This window comes from Rhinichthys klamathensis, unplaced genomic scaffold (assembly GCF_029890125.1).
Source record: "Rhinichthys klamathensis goyatoka isolate OS25496 unplaced genomic scaffold, OSU_Roscu_1.1 h1tg001124l_1, whole genome shotgun sequence".
Lineage (NCBI taxonomy): Eukaryota > Metazoa > Chordata > Actinopteri > Cypriniformes > Leuciscidae > Rhinichthys > Rhinichthys klamathensis.
In genome coordinates, this window is record NW_026607355.1 from 186149 (window position 1) to 203286 (window position 17138).

The window sequence follows — 17138 nt, forward strand, 5'->3', positions numbered from 1 at the left end:
TTGAGGTGGTCTAGTGCTGGTCTGGCTGTTAGTCCAGGCCGGTTTGAGGTGGTCTAGTGCTGGTCTGGCTGGTGGACCGGCTGGTTTGAGGTAGTCTGGCTGTTGGTCCAGGCCGGTTTGAGGTGGTCTAGTGCTGGTCTGGCTGGTGGAGCGGACGGTTTGAATTGGTCTAGTGCTGGTCTGGCTGGTGGACCGGCTGGTTTGAGGTGGTCTAGTGCTGGTCTGGCTGGTGGAGCGGACGGTTTGAGGTGGTCTAGTGCTGGTCTGGCTGGTGGACCGGCCGGTTTGAGGTGGTCTAGTGCTGGTCTGGCTGGTGGACCGGCCGGTTTGAGGTGGTCTAGTGCTGGTCTGGCTGTTGGTCCAGGCCGGTTTGAGGTGGTCTAGTGCTGGTCTGGCTGGTGGACCGGCCGGTTTGAGGTGGTCTAGTGCTGGTCTGGCTGTTGGTCCAGGCCAGTTTGAGGTGGTCTAGTGCTGGTCTGGCTGTTGGTCCAGGCCGGTTTGAGGTGGTCTAGTGCTGGTCTGGCTGTTGGTCCAGGCCAGTTTGAGGTGGTCTAGTGCTGGTCTGGCTGGTGGACCGGCCGGTTTGAATTGGTCTAGTGCTGGTCTGGCTGGTGGACCGGCCGGTTTGAGGTGGTCTAGTGCTGGTCTGGCTGTTGGTCCAGGCCGGTTTGAGGTGGTCTAGTGCTGGTCTGGCTGGTGGACCGGCCGGTTTGAGGTGGTCTAGTGCTGGTCTGGCTGTTGGTCCAGGCCGGTTTGAGGTGGTCTAGTGCTGGTCTGGCTGGTGGAGCGGACGGTTTGAGGTGGTCTAGTGCTGGTCTGGCTGGTGGACCGGCCGGTTTGAGGTGGTCTAGTGCTGGTCTGGCTGGTGGAGCGGACGGTTTGAGGTGGTCTAGTGCTGGTCTGGCTGGTGGACCGGCCGGTTTGAGGTGGTCTAGTGCTGGTCTGGCTGGTGGACCGGCCGGTTTGAGGTGGTCTAGTGCTGGTCTGGCTGTTGGTCCAGGCCGGTTTGAGGTGGTCTAGTGCTGGTCTAGCTGGTGGAGCGGCACAGTCATGCTGTTCTCGAGCTAACTGAGCTGGTGTAGCTGGACTCTTTAGCAGGGCAGAGGATCAAGCCTGTGTTATGATAATAGTGTTTATGATGCCCATTATATGTAGCTAGAAGAAGAGCTCTCTGATCATTTTTAGCAGACACTTTCGTTCAAACAGACTTTGAGTTCAGTTCTTACAGGTTAAGTCCTCCTCGAGTAACCGTAGGTTTAGTTAAGTCAAGGTTGTGTGATTTCTTATTGCTTGCTTTTAGAGGATTGATAAATCATTAACCAATCAAGTTTAGCCACTACAACACACTACACCATCCCATAAATACCAGTGATGCTAGTATAAATCTCTAATCTAATTTAAGTAGCTTTTTAAAATGTGCCTTAGGAAACATAAACATTACTAGTGTGCATCTTGAGACAAATCAATGGCACTGACAATTTCAGTTAATACAGCTCAAACATCATTTTAGTCTGGGACTATCTTAAGCCGTGTGTTTTAAAGCATGACTTAAGGAATAAACAGACCAAAATTCTCAAAAGCTTTATTCTATTTTCATGAACAAGCAGACAAGTACCATTTTGTTAATTTGACATAGGCTGGAAAACACTCTCAAATGTAAACTCAGTCTTTACAAAAAAAAAAAAGATTGAAAGATGTGGATTATGGGTTATTATTATTATTAGTTATTTCTTTCCAAGTGTAAAACAAACTACAAAAGCTACAATTTAATGTAATTAAATGTGAGAAATAATTTGAGGAATAGAGCAGAATGTTAGACACACTTTGTGTAACTTTTATTTTTTTAAATTAGCCTCACGCACATATTTAGACTCACGTCTGGTCAGTGTGTAACCAATTATAACTGATTTACTAAATAAACATGAAGGTAAAATGTTTTTAGTAAATTAATAAATTAGTAGACAAATTAAACCCAAGTCTTAAATCTACACAACTTGGCCTTGACTTCAAAATGTGTTTACATGTGTTCACAATAATTGAATCTTCTGAAAATATTGTCCTTAAAATTACAGACATATTAATAAGATAGAGCAATAGAGGATCTGTCAGTCTATATTGTCTCTCATCAAGCGTGAATATTTACTATCCTTTTGTTTGAGAATCCAGGGAGAAACACCAGGAAGATGTTCCTTCATCCTTTACTCCACCCCTTTCATGAACTCCAGAAACTCTGCAAGAGAAGGATGGTGGAGATGCATGGGACAGGGACAACCATAGACTTGCATCACACTGGGTCTTTAAGGGTTGTGACACATATAATGTCTCTGTAGCTTAAAGCAACACAAATACCACCACCAGTATTTATTAAAATCATTTTCACAAAATTTTCATGGCCTCCAGAATATTTTGTTGTATGTCTGAAGATGCAATATATCAAAAGAAAGAACAGACCCTCTACTTTTAGCAACAACAAAGATCTTGTATCATCACTTGAATGTGGGTAAGTTTCATAAAAAAGCAGTTTGAACAAAAAGTTGAGAAAATCACGTTACTTTTGAAAAGACTACAACATGTGCATAAGCAATGCTTCTATCGCTTGTTTCTGCTTCTTCTTCACCTGTGTTTTTGAGCAGGAGATTCTGTACTCTTTCAGAAGATTTGAAGATTCAGAAGATGTATTAGCGTGCCCTACCCCTGATGCTCTGGGGACGCCACACCAACTACGCCATGCTGACCAATGCCTGCTTGTAGATCTCAAACTAAGCCCTAAGCCTGGAGGACTCAGCCCTGAACCATTAAACTGTCAGCGGGCGAGCAGTACACCTTGCAACACATCGCTCCCATTACAATGTTAGGAAGGTCCTGAAGCTTCAAGGGAACATGGGTTGTGGGAAAATTCTGTCAATGGCGGGGAAGGAGTTAAGTAAGTGGTTTTAATGCAGCATAATCAAACTCTCCAGAGTTTAAGAGGATTGCTCAGAGGGGAACATACTGAAGCTTCAGATTTCTAGTTTAATGGGAAGGCCTGTTGACATGGCTGTTTAAATCACTATATGCATTCATGGGGGGGTGGGGGGATTGTTGAGTGTACTTGAGTATAAGACAACAATAAAACATGCTTACCATCATAATCGATTTTTCCATCATTGTTTTTGTCTCCGTCCCTCATCAGTTCCTCAATGTCATCTTCAGTGATGGTTTCACCTGTACCTTCCAGCATCAGCTTCAGTTCATCGAGATCAATGTACCCGTCTGTGTTCCTGTCCAGACACAATCAGAAACCATCAGGAACCACTAAACCCACCAGAGGTGAGGTATCTTACTTTAGTTTAAGAACACATACTTATCAAACATACGGAAGAGTTCTGCCAGTTCTTCTTCTGACTTTCCTTTGCTGTCATCTTTCATGCATCTCACCATCATGACCAAAAACTCCTCAAAGTCCACCGTCCCACTGCCTGCAAACATGCACCATCATTTCAGCATCATGACCAAAAACACTTCAAAGTCCACTGTCCCACTGCCTGCAAACATGCACCATCATCTCACCATCATGACCAAAAACTCCTTCTTTAATTAATAAAAAAATAAATAAATACACAAATCACTACTACATGACACATACTTGCCATTAATAACAAATGTATCACAAAAGCAAAAATGAGAACAATTAAATCAAAATGTGTACCTATAGCTGTAAAAAATAATCTCATAGGTGTAAAAAATAAATAAATAAATATTGTGATTAAAAATAAAGTAATTTATTATAACATAAATATGAATAAAATAAAATACCATGTATCATATATCATTGCATCTTGCTGTACGTTTTGCTACAAGTGAAAAGCAGCACCACACCATTCTACAGTACGTCTCGTGATGATAAGTTTGCCCTAAAGCCATTACTGGACTATATAAATGAACTGAAACTATGGCTTACTGGTAACTTTTTGAGTCTAAATGAAAACAAGACGGAAATTATCCTGTTTAGCCCCAGTGATCGCCGTACTCATGCTTATGACCTTCAAATGTTGTCAGCTTACAGTACCACCTGTATTCGAAATCTGGGGGTCTGGATTGATAACAACCTTAACCTTGAAAAGCAGATAAGTGCTGTGGTAAAATCCTGCTTCTTTCACCTTCGTCTCTTAGCTAAAGTAAAGCCATTTTTGTCTGGTAAGCATTTTGAGATAGCTATGCATGCTTTTATAACATCCAGATTGGACTATTGTAATTCTTTATATATTGGAGTTCCTCAGAAACATATCACCCGTCTACAATTAGTCCAAAATGCAGCTGGACGCCTCCTCAAAGGAAAACGTAAATTTAAACATATACAATCGGTTCTGATCTCGCTTCAATGGCTACCAATTAAGATTCGAATAGATTTTAAAGTTTTGCTTTTTGTTTTTAAATCGTTGCAGAATTTATCTCCCCAGTACCTATCTGAATTGCTTCACCCAGAAATTAAGTCAAGATCACTAAGATCGGGGGATTCGAACTTACTTTCTGTACCTAGGACCAGATTAAAAAATAGGGGTGACCGTGCTTTCGCAGCTTATGGACCCAAGCTATGGAATAGCCTCCCCTCAAATATCAGATCTGCCCAAACTCTGACACTTTTCAAAACCTCTTTGAAAACGCACCTCTTCTCACTAGCTTTTAATATACCCTGATGAGTCCCTCTTTCTCTCTTTGATGTGTACTTGTTGGTCTCGTGCATGTATTGTCTACCCTTTACTGCTTTGTTAAGCACTTTGGTCAACGCCAGTTGTTTTTAAATGTGCTATACAAATAAAATTGTATTGTATTGTATTGTCTCTCTACACTCGCTTCTCACACTGCAACCTGTCGACAACAGCATTGACTGCGTCACTGAACAGGCCTGATAGCGAAACCGTTTTACGCTGATGCCAAACAGGTGCTGCTACGTCGCACACAGGAGTGACAGAAATCATCTATTCCAATAAGATTATAATGATTTTTACCTTTTACGGGCATTTCTTTTTTTCCTTTATAAAGCCATTTTTTTAATTAAATGCATGCATCATTTTGTTTTGTCAAATTATTTCATTAAAGCTGCTGTCCGTAACTTTTTTAAGTTAAAAAATAATCCAAATTAATTATTAAAAAAAAAACACATCTTCAGCCAGTGTTCAAAACTATCTGCTTGCCATAGCTAGATTCAAAACGGTTAGCTTGTAATAATGATTTTAATTCCAGTGGTACTGGTGGGTTTCCGCGGGAAATTCGAGCATGTCTTTGCGTCATGACGTCACACCCGTACACATAAAGAAGGAGTTTCGGCTAGCCGGCTATACTGCGCGTGACGAGATGTTTAGATGTATAGGCTTTTCTCGCAGCACTTTACATAATTAAACTTATGGCATCCAGAAAGATCCAAACAACAATCATCAGTGTCAACTGGAGATTCAGCAGTTATAAAACCCAAAAGACTTCGTACTTCGGATTTAAGGTGGAAAGAGAAAGAGAAAGAAACCGTCTCATGCGAACACAAGGATTTAAACATCGGCGGGGCTTTTGAAAGGTGCGTGAACTCCCGAAGGGGTTCGAGACGGAAGAAGAGACAGCTTTTTCTGCTGAACAAGTAAGATATTTCAATAGTTCAATCGTGTAACAGTACGTTTTCTTAATTCACACAGTTATGGAGTTTCCTTTGTTGTGCCTTTCTCGTTTAGCTATTATGGAGAATATGAATTCTGAACTACGCACGTAACCATAAAACACATTAAATAACGTTAGTCACGCAATGCTGATGTTGTTAACATGAACAATTTGAGAACAAAGTAGGCTATGATTTCCACGGTTGCTGTAAATCGTGCTGATTAAATCTAACGAAGCTTATCATGTCGAATGCTTTTTCCCCCTTAGTTGGTCAGAACAAAAATGGATGTTACTTGTTCAGAAGACATTTTCCGGTGAAAATTCGGTAACACTTTATAATAACTGCACGCTATTAATCATTAGTTAAGCATTAGTAAACAGTTAATTCATCATTTATAAAGCATTAACAGACATTAATAAGCAGTTTATAAATACAGCTATAAATGCTTTATTCTTGATTTTAAAAGCATATCTATAGTGTGTTTAATAATTGTATTTTCATATATTATTAATGATCAATTTATCATTTCTAAATGAAGTATTGCATTATTTATAAACCAGTTATTTAAAAGTTGTCAGTGGTTCATAACATTACTTAGAAATTGTAAGTAAATGATTAATAAACTATTAAAATGTACATTCATACATCTTATTATTCAGGCATATAGTAATAGTTACTTAGTGTTAATAGATGCTTTATTAACATGTATTTAAGCTGTAATTCAGGGTTAATTTGGTAGTTATAAAGCATTTAGTAGTGGTCAGTTAACTATTTTTGTGAGCTCATCTAAAGTGAGGACTACTCATGCCTTGTAAAGCATTTATAAAGGAGATTTAAATGCTGTTAATAATTTCTCTGTTCTGTATCACTGTGTTGTGTTTGTTTCATTTTTCTGTTTAGAAGATAACTGAGCCTTTAAATCTCCTTTATAAATGCTTTACAAGGCATGAGTAGTCCTCACTTTAGATGAGCTCACAAAAATAGTTAACTGACCACTACTAAATGCTTTATAACTACCTGAATTTACTCCATTTATTTACACTTTCTAAGTGATCTTATGAACCACTGACAACTCTTAAATAACTGGTTTGTAAATAATGCAATACTTCATTTAGAAATTATTAATTAATCATTAACAAAGTATGAAAATACAATTATTAAACACATTATAGATATGCTTATAAATCAAGAAAAATGCATTTATAGCTGTATTTACAAACTGCTTATTAATGTCTATTAATGCTTTATAAATGATGAATTAACTGTTTACTCATGCTTACTTAATGATTAATAGTGTGCAGTTATTATAAAGTGTTACCGAAAATTCTTATGTTGGTCAAGCTTTCAAAAAGTGAATCTGTGATTCTGAATGACAGTATCCACACAGCGCGGTGACTGACAGCAGCTCTCGCCTCAAAGCACTGTGTTCATCCGCGCTGTTTCATGCCGATTTACAACCCACGTAAAGATGATAATTCCGCGAATCACTGCAGTTACAGATTTCGAACAGAGATGGCGACAAAAAGGGAAAAAGCTACGGACTGCAGCTTTAAATCAAATTCTATAGAATAATAAGACACAATAGGCCTGTCAACAATCAAATGAAATCAGTATCAACAATTTTTTTGCTTAATGCAGATCAGAAGGACATGAATGCATTTAACCTTACAAACAGAAATAATGTTTTAAAGTTTTAAACATAAACCGTTGAATATTGAGATTAGAAATGTCATGCTAATAAAGCTAATTTGAAATTGAAATTGAGTGAGTTAATGAGTTTCAACCGATTCATTCAAACTGCTGAATCATTCAGGAACAAAGCTCTTAATGAGTGAGTCATTGAATCATTTGTTTTAAAACAAAACGCAAAACAGTCCTGTGTCTTTGTTTGGAACTATTTTCGTTGGCAAAATGGAGCAAAAACAGGCAATACTGAGTCTAAAATGTTAAGTCACTTAATATTACATTATTGTTTATTGAACTGTTGTATAAAATCAATATCACATTTGTAATCGTGCTGATTACAAATTCGTGTGATATTGATTAACTACTATATTAAATTATATAATATAAAAGACATACTGTAACGATCACCAGTGAGAGTGGGATTTTTAATGACCACAGAGAGTCAGGACCTCGGTTTAACGACTCATCCGAAGGACGGTGCTCTTTGACAGTATAGTGTCCCCATCACTATACTGGGGCGTTAGGACCCACACAGACCACAGGGTGAGCGCCCTTCAGTGGGCAACCAGTCTTGGGCTACAGGGTGATATGACTGGCCATATCATATTAATTCAAATTCAAGATATGATCGCAAAAATGACTTGTATGAGATCTTGTTTGTTTATATTATAACATATGATATATCACATGAGCAAGAGAACTGCTTTCACAAAAATGAGCACAATTGCAAACGTGATATTGATTTTATACAAACGTTCAATAAACAAAATTTAATTTGTAAAACAATCTCAACATTATTTATTGTAGTTGTAATTGTAGCTTCTGTGCCACCTCTGCAGTGCAAAGATGAATTTTGTTGTTAGTGATTTCATTTGATTGGTAACAGCTCTATAGATTGTCTTATTTTTTTAAAGACATTTCTCAAGCAGTAAAAGGTTTTTTTTTAGATGAATTTGAGGAGACCAGGGGCCTCATTTATAAACGTTGCGTACGCACAAAAGAAGGCGTAAGCCGCTCTCTACGCAATAATTGGTATTTATAAAAAGCAAATGTGCGGTCCTTCACGCAAGCCCTGACCCAGGCGTACGCACAAACACGGGTGAAATGAGAAATGGCGACACCGTTGGCAGATGGAAGAAACACGTGAAAGTGTGTGAAACTGTAGACCGTTGTGTAAAATAAATGGCAATACTGCCTCTCATAAATAACACGAAGACGTCACAAAGCAAGTATTACAATTAACAGCCAACACGAACACCCGTTTGATCGATCTGCAACAGAAATGCAAATTAACACATATTTGCAAAAAGAAAAGTGAAATATGTTCTGCAATAATAGTGGCATGTTATACAATTCATCCTCATAAATAAGATGGTAAACAGAACAAAATAATGTACAAAACTGATATTCTCGCCAATGTGTCCGTCTGGCGGAGCAGATATAGCTAGATAGTCAGTCAGATAGATAGATAATTAGGGAGAGATAGATAGATAAATAGATAGATGTATTATTTGTCCACTGGGGAAAGTTGTTTTCATAGTAAAAATGTCTTTATCAGCTACGGAATCATGGTATTCATGCAGGTATTTCATGCATATGCCTTTAGTTTGTTTTATTTTTGATAAAATAACGTATGACGTATGTCTCAACCATTCAGAAAGCTGCAAGAAATTACATTTGCGCTGAACTATTTCCCATTTCCAAGTAGATTATAACCGACATCTGTAGCTTGTCATTTATTTTTTATTTCGGCCACAGTCCGAGGTTGTGAGGCTACAGCATTTACGGCGTCTGCAACCTTTTGCCACAAGTGCCTTTTTGGCATTAGTAGGCTAATGCCCACACTGTGCCCTCCAAACAACATTTTTCTCCTCTTTTCCACCTCGCCAACGATAACTTCTACTTCACATTGAGTGAAGTTACGTTTTTTTGATTTCCTCTCTATGTTTGCCATGATTTCGCAATCGATGAATATTAACTTGTGGGCGTTTCACGGACTATTTATGGGCAACTATGGGCGTGACATGAAGCCGCAAAAGCTGCGCTACATTTAGAATTGATTGTGATTTATTAAGGGAAAAATGCGTAGGATGTGCGTGCGCACGGTTTTATAAATCCGAATATTTCTGTGCGTACGCACGTCCTATGTTTCATCCGTACGCCACTTCTGATGCAAATCCTACGCAAAGTTTTATAAATGAGGCCCCTGGTCTGGTCTTAGTCTTGACTCTGTCTAGCCCTGCCTTGGTCTCAACCCCACAATGTCTTGGTCTTTTCTTGGTCACAACACACACTGGTCTTGGTCTTGACTTGGTCTCGGTCTAGGTGGACTTGACTAAAACACTTGTTGACATTACAGGTTAGGGTTCTGGAATGTTACTTATTCTGGATTGTTCAGGACACCTTACCATCCTCATCCACCTCGTCAATCATCTCCTGGAGTTCTTCCGGCGTGGGGTTCTGGCCCAGCATCCTCATTACCTTTCCGAGCTCCTTAGTGCTAATACAGCCATCTTCAGCGTCCTGAATGAAAATATCAAATGCTGCGCGGAACTCTACAAAACACAACCACAGAACTTAAGCAGTCAGTTAAGCTTTTGTGTACAGTATAGTGTCTCTGTCATGAACAACTTAATGATATTGTTAATTAATGTCAGTTTAGTAAATCTTTATTGCATATAGCCCTGCTGAAAAACCTAGCATAAACCAGCATTAATTCCATGTTGGTCCAGGCTGGTTTATTCTGGCTAGACCTGGAATAGTGCTGGTCTAGCTGGTGGATCAACATAGTCATGCTGTTCTCAAGCTGGTGTAGCTGGTCCACAGGCACTCCTGCTTCCCATAGGGACCAGCAAACCAGCAACCAGCATCCTATGCTGGTCCCAGCATTCAAAACATAACTTATGGTGGTGACCAGCATTGCTGATTTTTTTTAGCAGGGAGGCTATAAATAATGCTGTTATTGTTTTTTTATTAGTTGGGCATGGGTGTTAAATTCAGCCAGTTTTTGTTTTCAGTAGGAAACACCGATCTTGATTGGTCAAAAGTGTGGTCAGGTGATGTAGCATTAGCTGAGACCATAAATAGATGCCTGAAATGCACATCACCAGCTTCTTTGTCTTCAGCAAGCCACTGTTTGCATGTGTGTGCGAAGTCTTGTTCTCTGTGTTAGGAGTTCAAATAAAGAAACAAAAAGAAGTTTGTCTACTGTCTTGGCCTCAAACCTAAAGAAACCCCCACTACCCACGAGACCTTGCAGAATTACATCCAGCCTTGTGGGTAAAGAGGGTCAGGCTGGTGCGTTCCTGCAAACTATGTCTATTCTGCAGGTGTACCAGGCCAACCTGCTTAACGACCTGGACTCCGGTGAGGCTTTTAGTCAGTCAGGGAACACCGCCAGGCCACAGACCATGTCCTCCGTGCCCCTAAGCAGACGGTTGCTCTATTGACTGTGCAATGGCTGCTATGGTTGCGACGTAGCAGCACCTGTTTGGCATCAGCGTAAAACGGTTTCGCTATCAGGCCTGTTTAGTGACGCAGTCAATGCTGTTGTCGACAGGTTCCAGGTGTTCAGACTTGTATCTCAGGTTTGCTTTCGGGGGCGAAGTCCCCGAAAGCGAAGGGATGTAACGATTCACTCCGAGCCGGTTGAAAATTGATACAAATATGTGACGATTCAAGTCGGTTGAGATGTTAAACTAATCGCGATACACGTTTTAAACAGCAAAGGCGTTTACTGTATACTTGCTTTACAGGGACAATAGCAGCGAGTGTTTTCAGTTAATTCCTAGGGAAGTTGAGTTTGTGAGCGTGCGTGAGCTGGAAGCTCAACTTCCATAGGAATGAATTGAAACGCTCTCTCTGCTCTGCGCCAGTGTGCACGCACCTTCAAACAGAAGCAAACATGGCGACGGCAAGCGCGTAGATGTTGAAGTTGACTCATTCAAATCAGAGGTAGTGCTGCCACTAACGACTAATTTTCTAACGACTAATCTTTCGACTAATTTTTCGATTAGTCGACTAATCTAAACGACTAATAAAAAAAAAAATCAAGTGTTTATTTCGTTGTGTCCATTTTATTTTGAACTCAACTGAAGGGCCAAAACATAAAATGTCACCTGTTCAAAAACATTATGTATTAACAATCTAAGCATAAGTATCTGCATTTCCATTAGGCTATACCATATTAGTCAGAGTCCTAATCTAATCCTCTAATAACAAACATGTATGTATTACTTAAATTAGCTCTTTGTTCTGCCTTAAAAAATGTACAGTAAGCTAATAATGATTAATTTATGTACATTTCTGAAAAGCATAACTGATAACATCACTCTGAATAGTAAAGTAGATGCAATGCATTTTCTGTGAAAAGCGCTATACAAATAAATTGGAATTGAATTGAAAGAGTCTAGCCCACTATGAGTCGCGCTGAAAGCAGGCAGGCACGCAGTTATGTAGCTCGCGTTTACACTTGCGTGCATGGCGGGCCCGTGCCGCGGTTCGCGTGAATGTGAAAGCAACACGGACTCGGGAACGCTTGTTCAGGAAGTTAAGTAACCTGCCCATGCGTTTTAGCTGATTATGATGCATTTAGTTAAATAAAACACATGTAAGGGATGATAGTGTTGATGATTTACCTTGGATACGCGAGAGTTGAGTCTGCAGTGTATTCGCGCATTGCGCGTGCAATCAGGGCAACACATTTGGAAATCCACTGTCTCCTCAAAAGAGTCCGTTTGAAAAACACAATATATTGACCCGCGTTCTGTTTTCTATCATGCGCCGTGCACGTTTGCGATGGCATAAGATGCACGCAAACTCAACAGGGTTCGATAGAATTGAGTGTGAAACCAGACCAACGCTGCGGGGGGCGCCGGGAACAATCGCGCTCGCGCTCGGACTCGGACCGCAGCAAACGAGCCCACTGTGAAAGCTCCGTCACCTGCCTCCGCAATTTTTCATATCAAAGCAGTGAAGGCGGGCGGGAACGTGAAGGAAAATTACAGCAGATAAACCAGCAGGGCGCGCACGGCGCACAGACTGGTGTGTGGAGGTGAATTACAGTGAGCCGTTTGTGACGGGAGACCAAAAATAAATAGCGGTCAATAGTAAAACGACACGTCGACTAAAAAAATTGCCGTCGACTAATTTGCATGGTCGATTACGTCGACTAAGTCGACTAATCGCGGCAGCACTAACCAGAGGTGTGGTGGCATTTTGACTCTCCGAAGACTAATAATCACCACTGTGAGACTGAGAAGCTCCAGTCACCTCCGTTCGTATGTAAAAAAATATTAATAGGCCAAACCACACTGACAGGCGGATTTCCAGCCCCACTCGCATTCCACCCATGCGTTTCTGGATGCGGTCGTTTCCTGGCCCTGGTTGACAGTCACAATCACTGCCTCTCATGTCTGGGATGTAACCACGCTGAGGTAGCGTTCGTGGATGTGTCATGTACCCACTGCGGGAATATGACCATCTCGATGCTGAGATCGAGACTCCAATGCCTCGTAAGAGGTGAGGTCCCCTCTACTATCCCCAATCTAGTTCTTCTTGCAGCAGAAGACTACTTTAGTTGATACGCAGGACGTTCTGAGGATCACAGTGCCGGTTCCCGCCTTGCCAATCCCCGTGGACCCACACTCCTTTACGGCATCGCAAGCTGTGGAGCTTCCGAATGCTGGTGCTTGTCCTTCTCATGGAGGACTCAGTATCTCATTTGTGGCTCCTCCGGAGGACCAGATGTCATTCGCCGCATCGGAGGGTGGGCTAGAGTCAATACTTCAAAGGCGCTAGCTAAATGTCCGCCATTGCGAGATGTTTGTGCTGTGACAGACTGGTCCTCTCTGCACACGTTTATAAGGTTTTACAGTCTGAAAATGGATTCAACCCCAGCAACTCATGTCCTTCATTAATTCTTCTGTATCAGTTCTCATATCTTTGAGGTGCGCAGTATGCTTCACTTCTACCTTCTTGGAGAAATATTATTCAGTATGGCAACGTGGGTATTAACGTTCCCATAGCATCAACATCACGATGCAGCGTTGAGTTCCAATTGAAAGGGACTGTCTCAGGTTACGTATGTAACCCGGTTGCGTCACTTTGCCATACTTCATGCAATGCCTGAAAATGTCTTCGATCAGACCATTAGAATCTGGTGACATGCATTTCAAGAACCTCATACCAACTTTGAATCACCACCAGTATATTATAATTATTTATGGGAATTTTGCTGCCATAGGGCCTAGCAAACTTGCTATCATAATGTGAACTATGAATTCCACATTATCCATCTTATTTTACAACGTGGAAGTAAGCTATTTTCTGTGAATGTGGGCAACTTTCAATTCATAAGCCGCTATAAGTAAATAGCTAGAAGAATAACAAAATGCAGTAAACAGCAAAACTATTTGTGCCACAAACCAGTGTTTTTATTAAAAATGATAATTAAAACAATATGATAACAAATATCAGTGTGCAATATCAAGCAGCATAACAAAGTGTTTGTGTACAGGTACAATAACTGAAAGAGGAAAACACCGAAAGCCTTGCACATTCATATTACAAATGGCCTGATCTTATGTTAAAAATAATATAGATACCAAAGAGTGCTTGAGGACACCATGAGGCCATTTGTTAACATTAAAGCTCAAGCAAACAATCAAAACTACAAAGGAGTGACTTGGGGTGGCCAAATTAATGTCCAAATCTCAAATCCAATTTAAATGGTGTGGGGGGACTTTAAGCGGGCTGTTTCTATTTTCATTGTTATTTTACACTGTTATCATGTACTTTTTTTTACAGCACAGTAGGTAGTAAATATATATATATATATATATATATATATATATATATATATAATCTAGAGGCATTTTAAAACATATAACATAACATTTTTGGCCAGTCTGAGACCAAATGCCATATAGTATTACTATGCCATACCATTTTTCTGCTCATCAGTGAGCTGCTCTACCTGTTGAAGACATCAATGGATCAATAATTATGACAAAGTCAAAACATAATGTACACTACACAAATAAACACAAACATGCATCCACACGGATATTACAGTCATTTCAGTCAGTGGACTTTGGTAAGTGGATTTGTGTGGTTTTGGTGTTTTTGTGAAAAACAGTAAATTAAATATTAAACATATTAATTAAAAGGTTTCTAATCAAATAAAAAAAAGATACCACAACAACAGATATAGCTTCCTGCCCTCTTCTAATATAAGGCTGTGTCCTCTGAAAATTATTTTGTTTTATTTGACAATTTATGCTTCAAAAAGAACAACGGTCAATAACGGACCCTTTCTGCAAACTCATTGAAAATAACCAAAACAAGGTTTTTATTTAGTACAGTGTCTAGATTAACAAATAAACAGATGTCACCTAAATGTCTAGCTTACTAATGTAACTCCTGTTCCCTGAAGGAGGGAATGAGACGTTACATCAGTGACTGACGAATTGGGATCGCGCCTGAGAGCCCTTTCATCTTCGAGTGTTAACATAACATGTTAACCGCCGCGTATGACTGCCGCTGGTGCTGGAGGAACTCCAAGCAGGGTTCGCCCGACAGGGAACTCACCTGAGGAGCAAATAGCGCACGTATCCAGTCCTAGGAGAGGAATGGCGCTGCGAGCGGGACACCGAGCCAGCCCACCCATACATCACCTGTTCCCAGACAACACACGGGAAGAAACAGGTTCTACTCCGAGGATGTAGAACCTCGCGAATGTATTAGGTGTCACCCAGCCCGCAGCTCTGCAGATGTCTGCCAGCGAGGCGCTGTACGTCAATGCCCAGGAGGAAACAACACTCCTGGTAGAGTTAGCTCTCACCCTAAGGGAGCACAGCTCGCCTTGGGACTGATACGCCAAGACGATGCCATTCACAATCCTGTGGGCCAACCTCTGCTTAGAGACCTCTGCTGGCCTCCATAACAGACAAAGAGCTGATCTGAGGTCCTTAAGCTCTGTGTGCAGTCTACATATAGAACAACCAAACATTCTTCCAAACATTGGGAAGCAGACACACTCTGTCAGTTCAAATCTAGACTAAAAACACATCTCTTTGACCTAGCATACACATAACACATTATAGACTTCTATAATTCAATGTTAGGCTGCATAGATTATGTCAGCCGGAACCGGAAACACTTCCCATAAATCCTGATGTACGTGTTACATTATAAGAAGGATGGTGTCTACGCTAATATAAGTCTCTCTGTTTATCCCGAGGTTTACTGCAGTTCGCCGGATCCAGGCCGCATCCAGATCTGATGAAGGATCTGAGCCTGATATATTCAAATGCCCATACCTATAGACTAAACACGTGATGCACATGTGCACGCCGTCTACGTTTTCGGGGGTTTGCTTTTTTAAGGTTTGTGCAGAGATAACCTTTTTTTCTAAATTTTTCAAGGCTTGCACCTTGGAATCTATTTTAGGGTTTGCGTTCTCGAGCCACCAGGCACTGTTTTGTGCGGATGAGCGGCCGGAGCGCATTGAGTGTTTTCTGTTAGAACGGTGTCGTGTTAGCTGGCCCCTAAGTTGATAACTTATGATCTTTGCAACGGAAGTGAATCAATCAATCAAAACTAACTTTAGCTGGACAATAACTTTATTCTAAAGCTGCTGTAAAGCCAAAACAATCTCTGTTACTGTAATTTCCGATTATCACTGTAAAGCTGCTTTGAAACAATCTATATTGTTAAAAGCGCTATATAAATGAAGGTGACTTGACTTGACTTAAAGGTGCAATGTGTAATAATTTTGAGTATCTATTAACAGAAATGCAATATGACATCCATAACTATGTTTTCAGAGGTGTATAAAGAACTTTGTTAATAAACCGTAATGTTTTTATTACCTTAGAATGAGACATTTATATCTACATAACCGCGGGCACCCCCTTCTATGAAGGTCGACATATTGTGACGTCATGTTTCTACAGTAGCCGAACGCGAACAAACAGCGCTACAGACCGCGTTTCGTCACTACCTTGAAAGAGAAGCCGCAGAAACCTAGAAGCTAGCCATAAACACCGTGAGTAGTGACTTTTCCCTTGTCAGTGGTGTAAAATATGTAGTTGGACTGTTTCATGTAACTTAGTTCTTCTCCCTCGCTGTGTTATGGCTTTGCTATGTGGGGATAAATGTGCTGGTTACGTTCGTGAGACAGCTGATTAGTACTCTTGTCATTGACCGTAAAACAGTATGTTACAGGAATCACCAACCCGTCGATCGCGGTCGACAAGTCGATCTTGGAAGCATTTTAAGTCGATCGCGAAGAGTTTTCAAAATCAGAGAAAAAAGCCTATTGTGTGTAGTAAATGGTGTCTAGGGGATGTGGAGGCGTGCGCGCTGTTACAATCATGTCATTTTTGCCGTGCGCACCTTTGGGCTCATATCATGCGGACGCGTCGAGTTTAAACAAGGCTTTACGCTTTAACCAGCTCAGCCACAGTAACAGCTCATATTTAGCCAGCTAAACTTTTACTACCCTGTTAGAAAACATATATAGTTGCATAGTTTCATGTGGTTCTTCTCCCTCGCTGTATTATGGGTTTGCTATGTGGGGAGAAGTGTGCTGGTTACGTTTGTGAGACAATCAGCTGATTACTATTATTATATTATATATTAAGACCCTTGATCCTCACTATGGCTTTGTAAACTTTATCCATGATGTGGTTTATAATGGACTGTGGTACAGAAACAGTGACAATGTTACACACTCTTGGCTTACTCTGGCTATTCTCTGCTGTCTCCAGACGACAATATGTTTGTCCCGTTTTAGCCACCGTAGCTTCTTCGGAAGGGAGGG

At 40.6% G+C, this 17138-nt stretch overlaps 1 protein-coding gene and 1 long non-coding RNA gene across 3 annotated transcripts in view; one reads left to right on the top strand and one right to left on the bottom strand.

Annotated features, from left to right (window-relative positions):
- Window positions 1-1739: 1739 nt before the first annotated feature.
- Window positions 1740-17138, bottom strand: part of tnnc1a (troponin C type 1a (slow)) — a 49144-nt gene continuing 33745 nt past the window's right edge. Inside the window, exons 2-6 of one of the 2 annotated variants that reach the window (XM_056244844.1) lie at window positions 14258-14288; window positions 9721-9867; window positions 3344-3458; window positions 3124-3260; window positions 1740-2230 (exon numbers count right to left, since the gene is read on the bottom strand). In XM_056244844.1, coding sequence (XP_056100819.1) covers window positions 2199-2230; window positions 3124-3260; window positions 3344-3458; window positions 9721-9867; window positions 14258-14288 — 462 coding nt within the window. In that variant the 3' untranslated portion in view covers window positions 1740-2198. The remainder of the gene's footprint in view (window positions 2231-3123; window positions 3261-3343; window positions 3459-9720; window positions 9868-14257; window positions 14289-17138) is intronic. The other variant, XM_056244845.1, reaches the window with a different exon arrangement.
- LOC130079547 (uncharacterized) overlaps window positions 16172-17138 on the top strand; it is a 36048-nt gene continuing 35081 nt past the window's right edge. The window contains exon 1 of the long non-coding RNA XR_008806474.1: window positions 16172-16663. This is a non-coding gene — a long non-coding RNA (uncharacterized LOC130079547). The remainder of the gene's footprint in view (window positions 16664-17138) is intronic.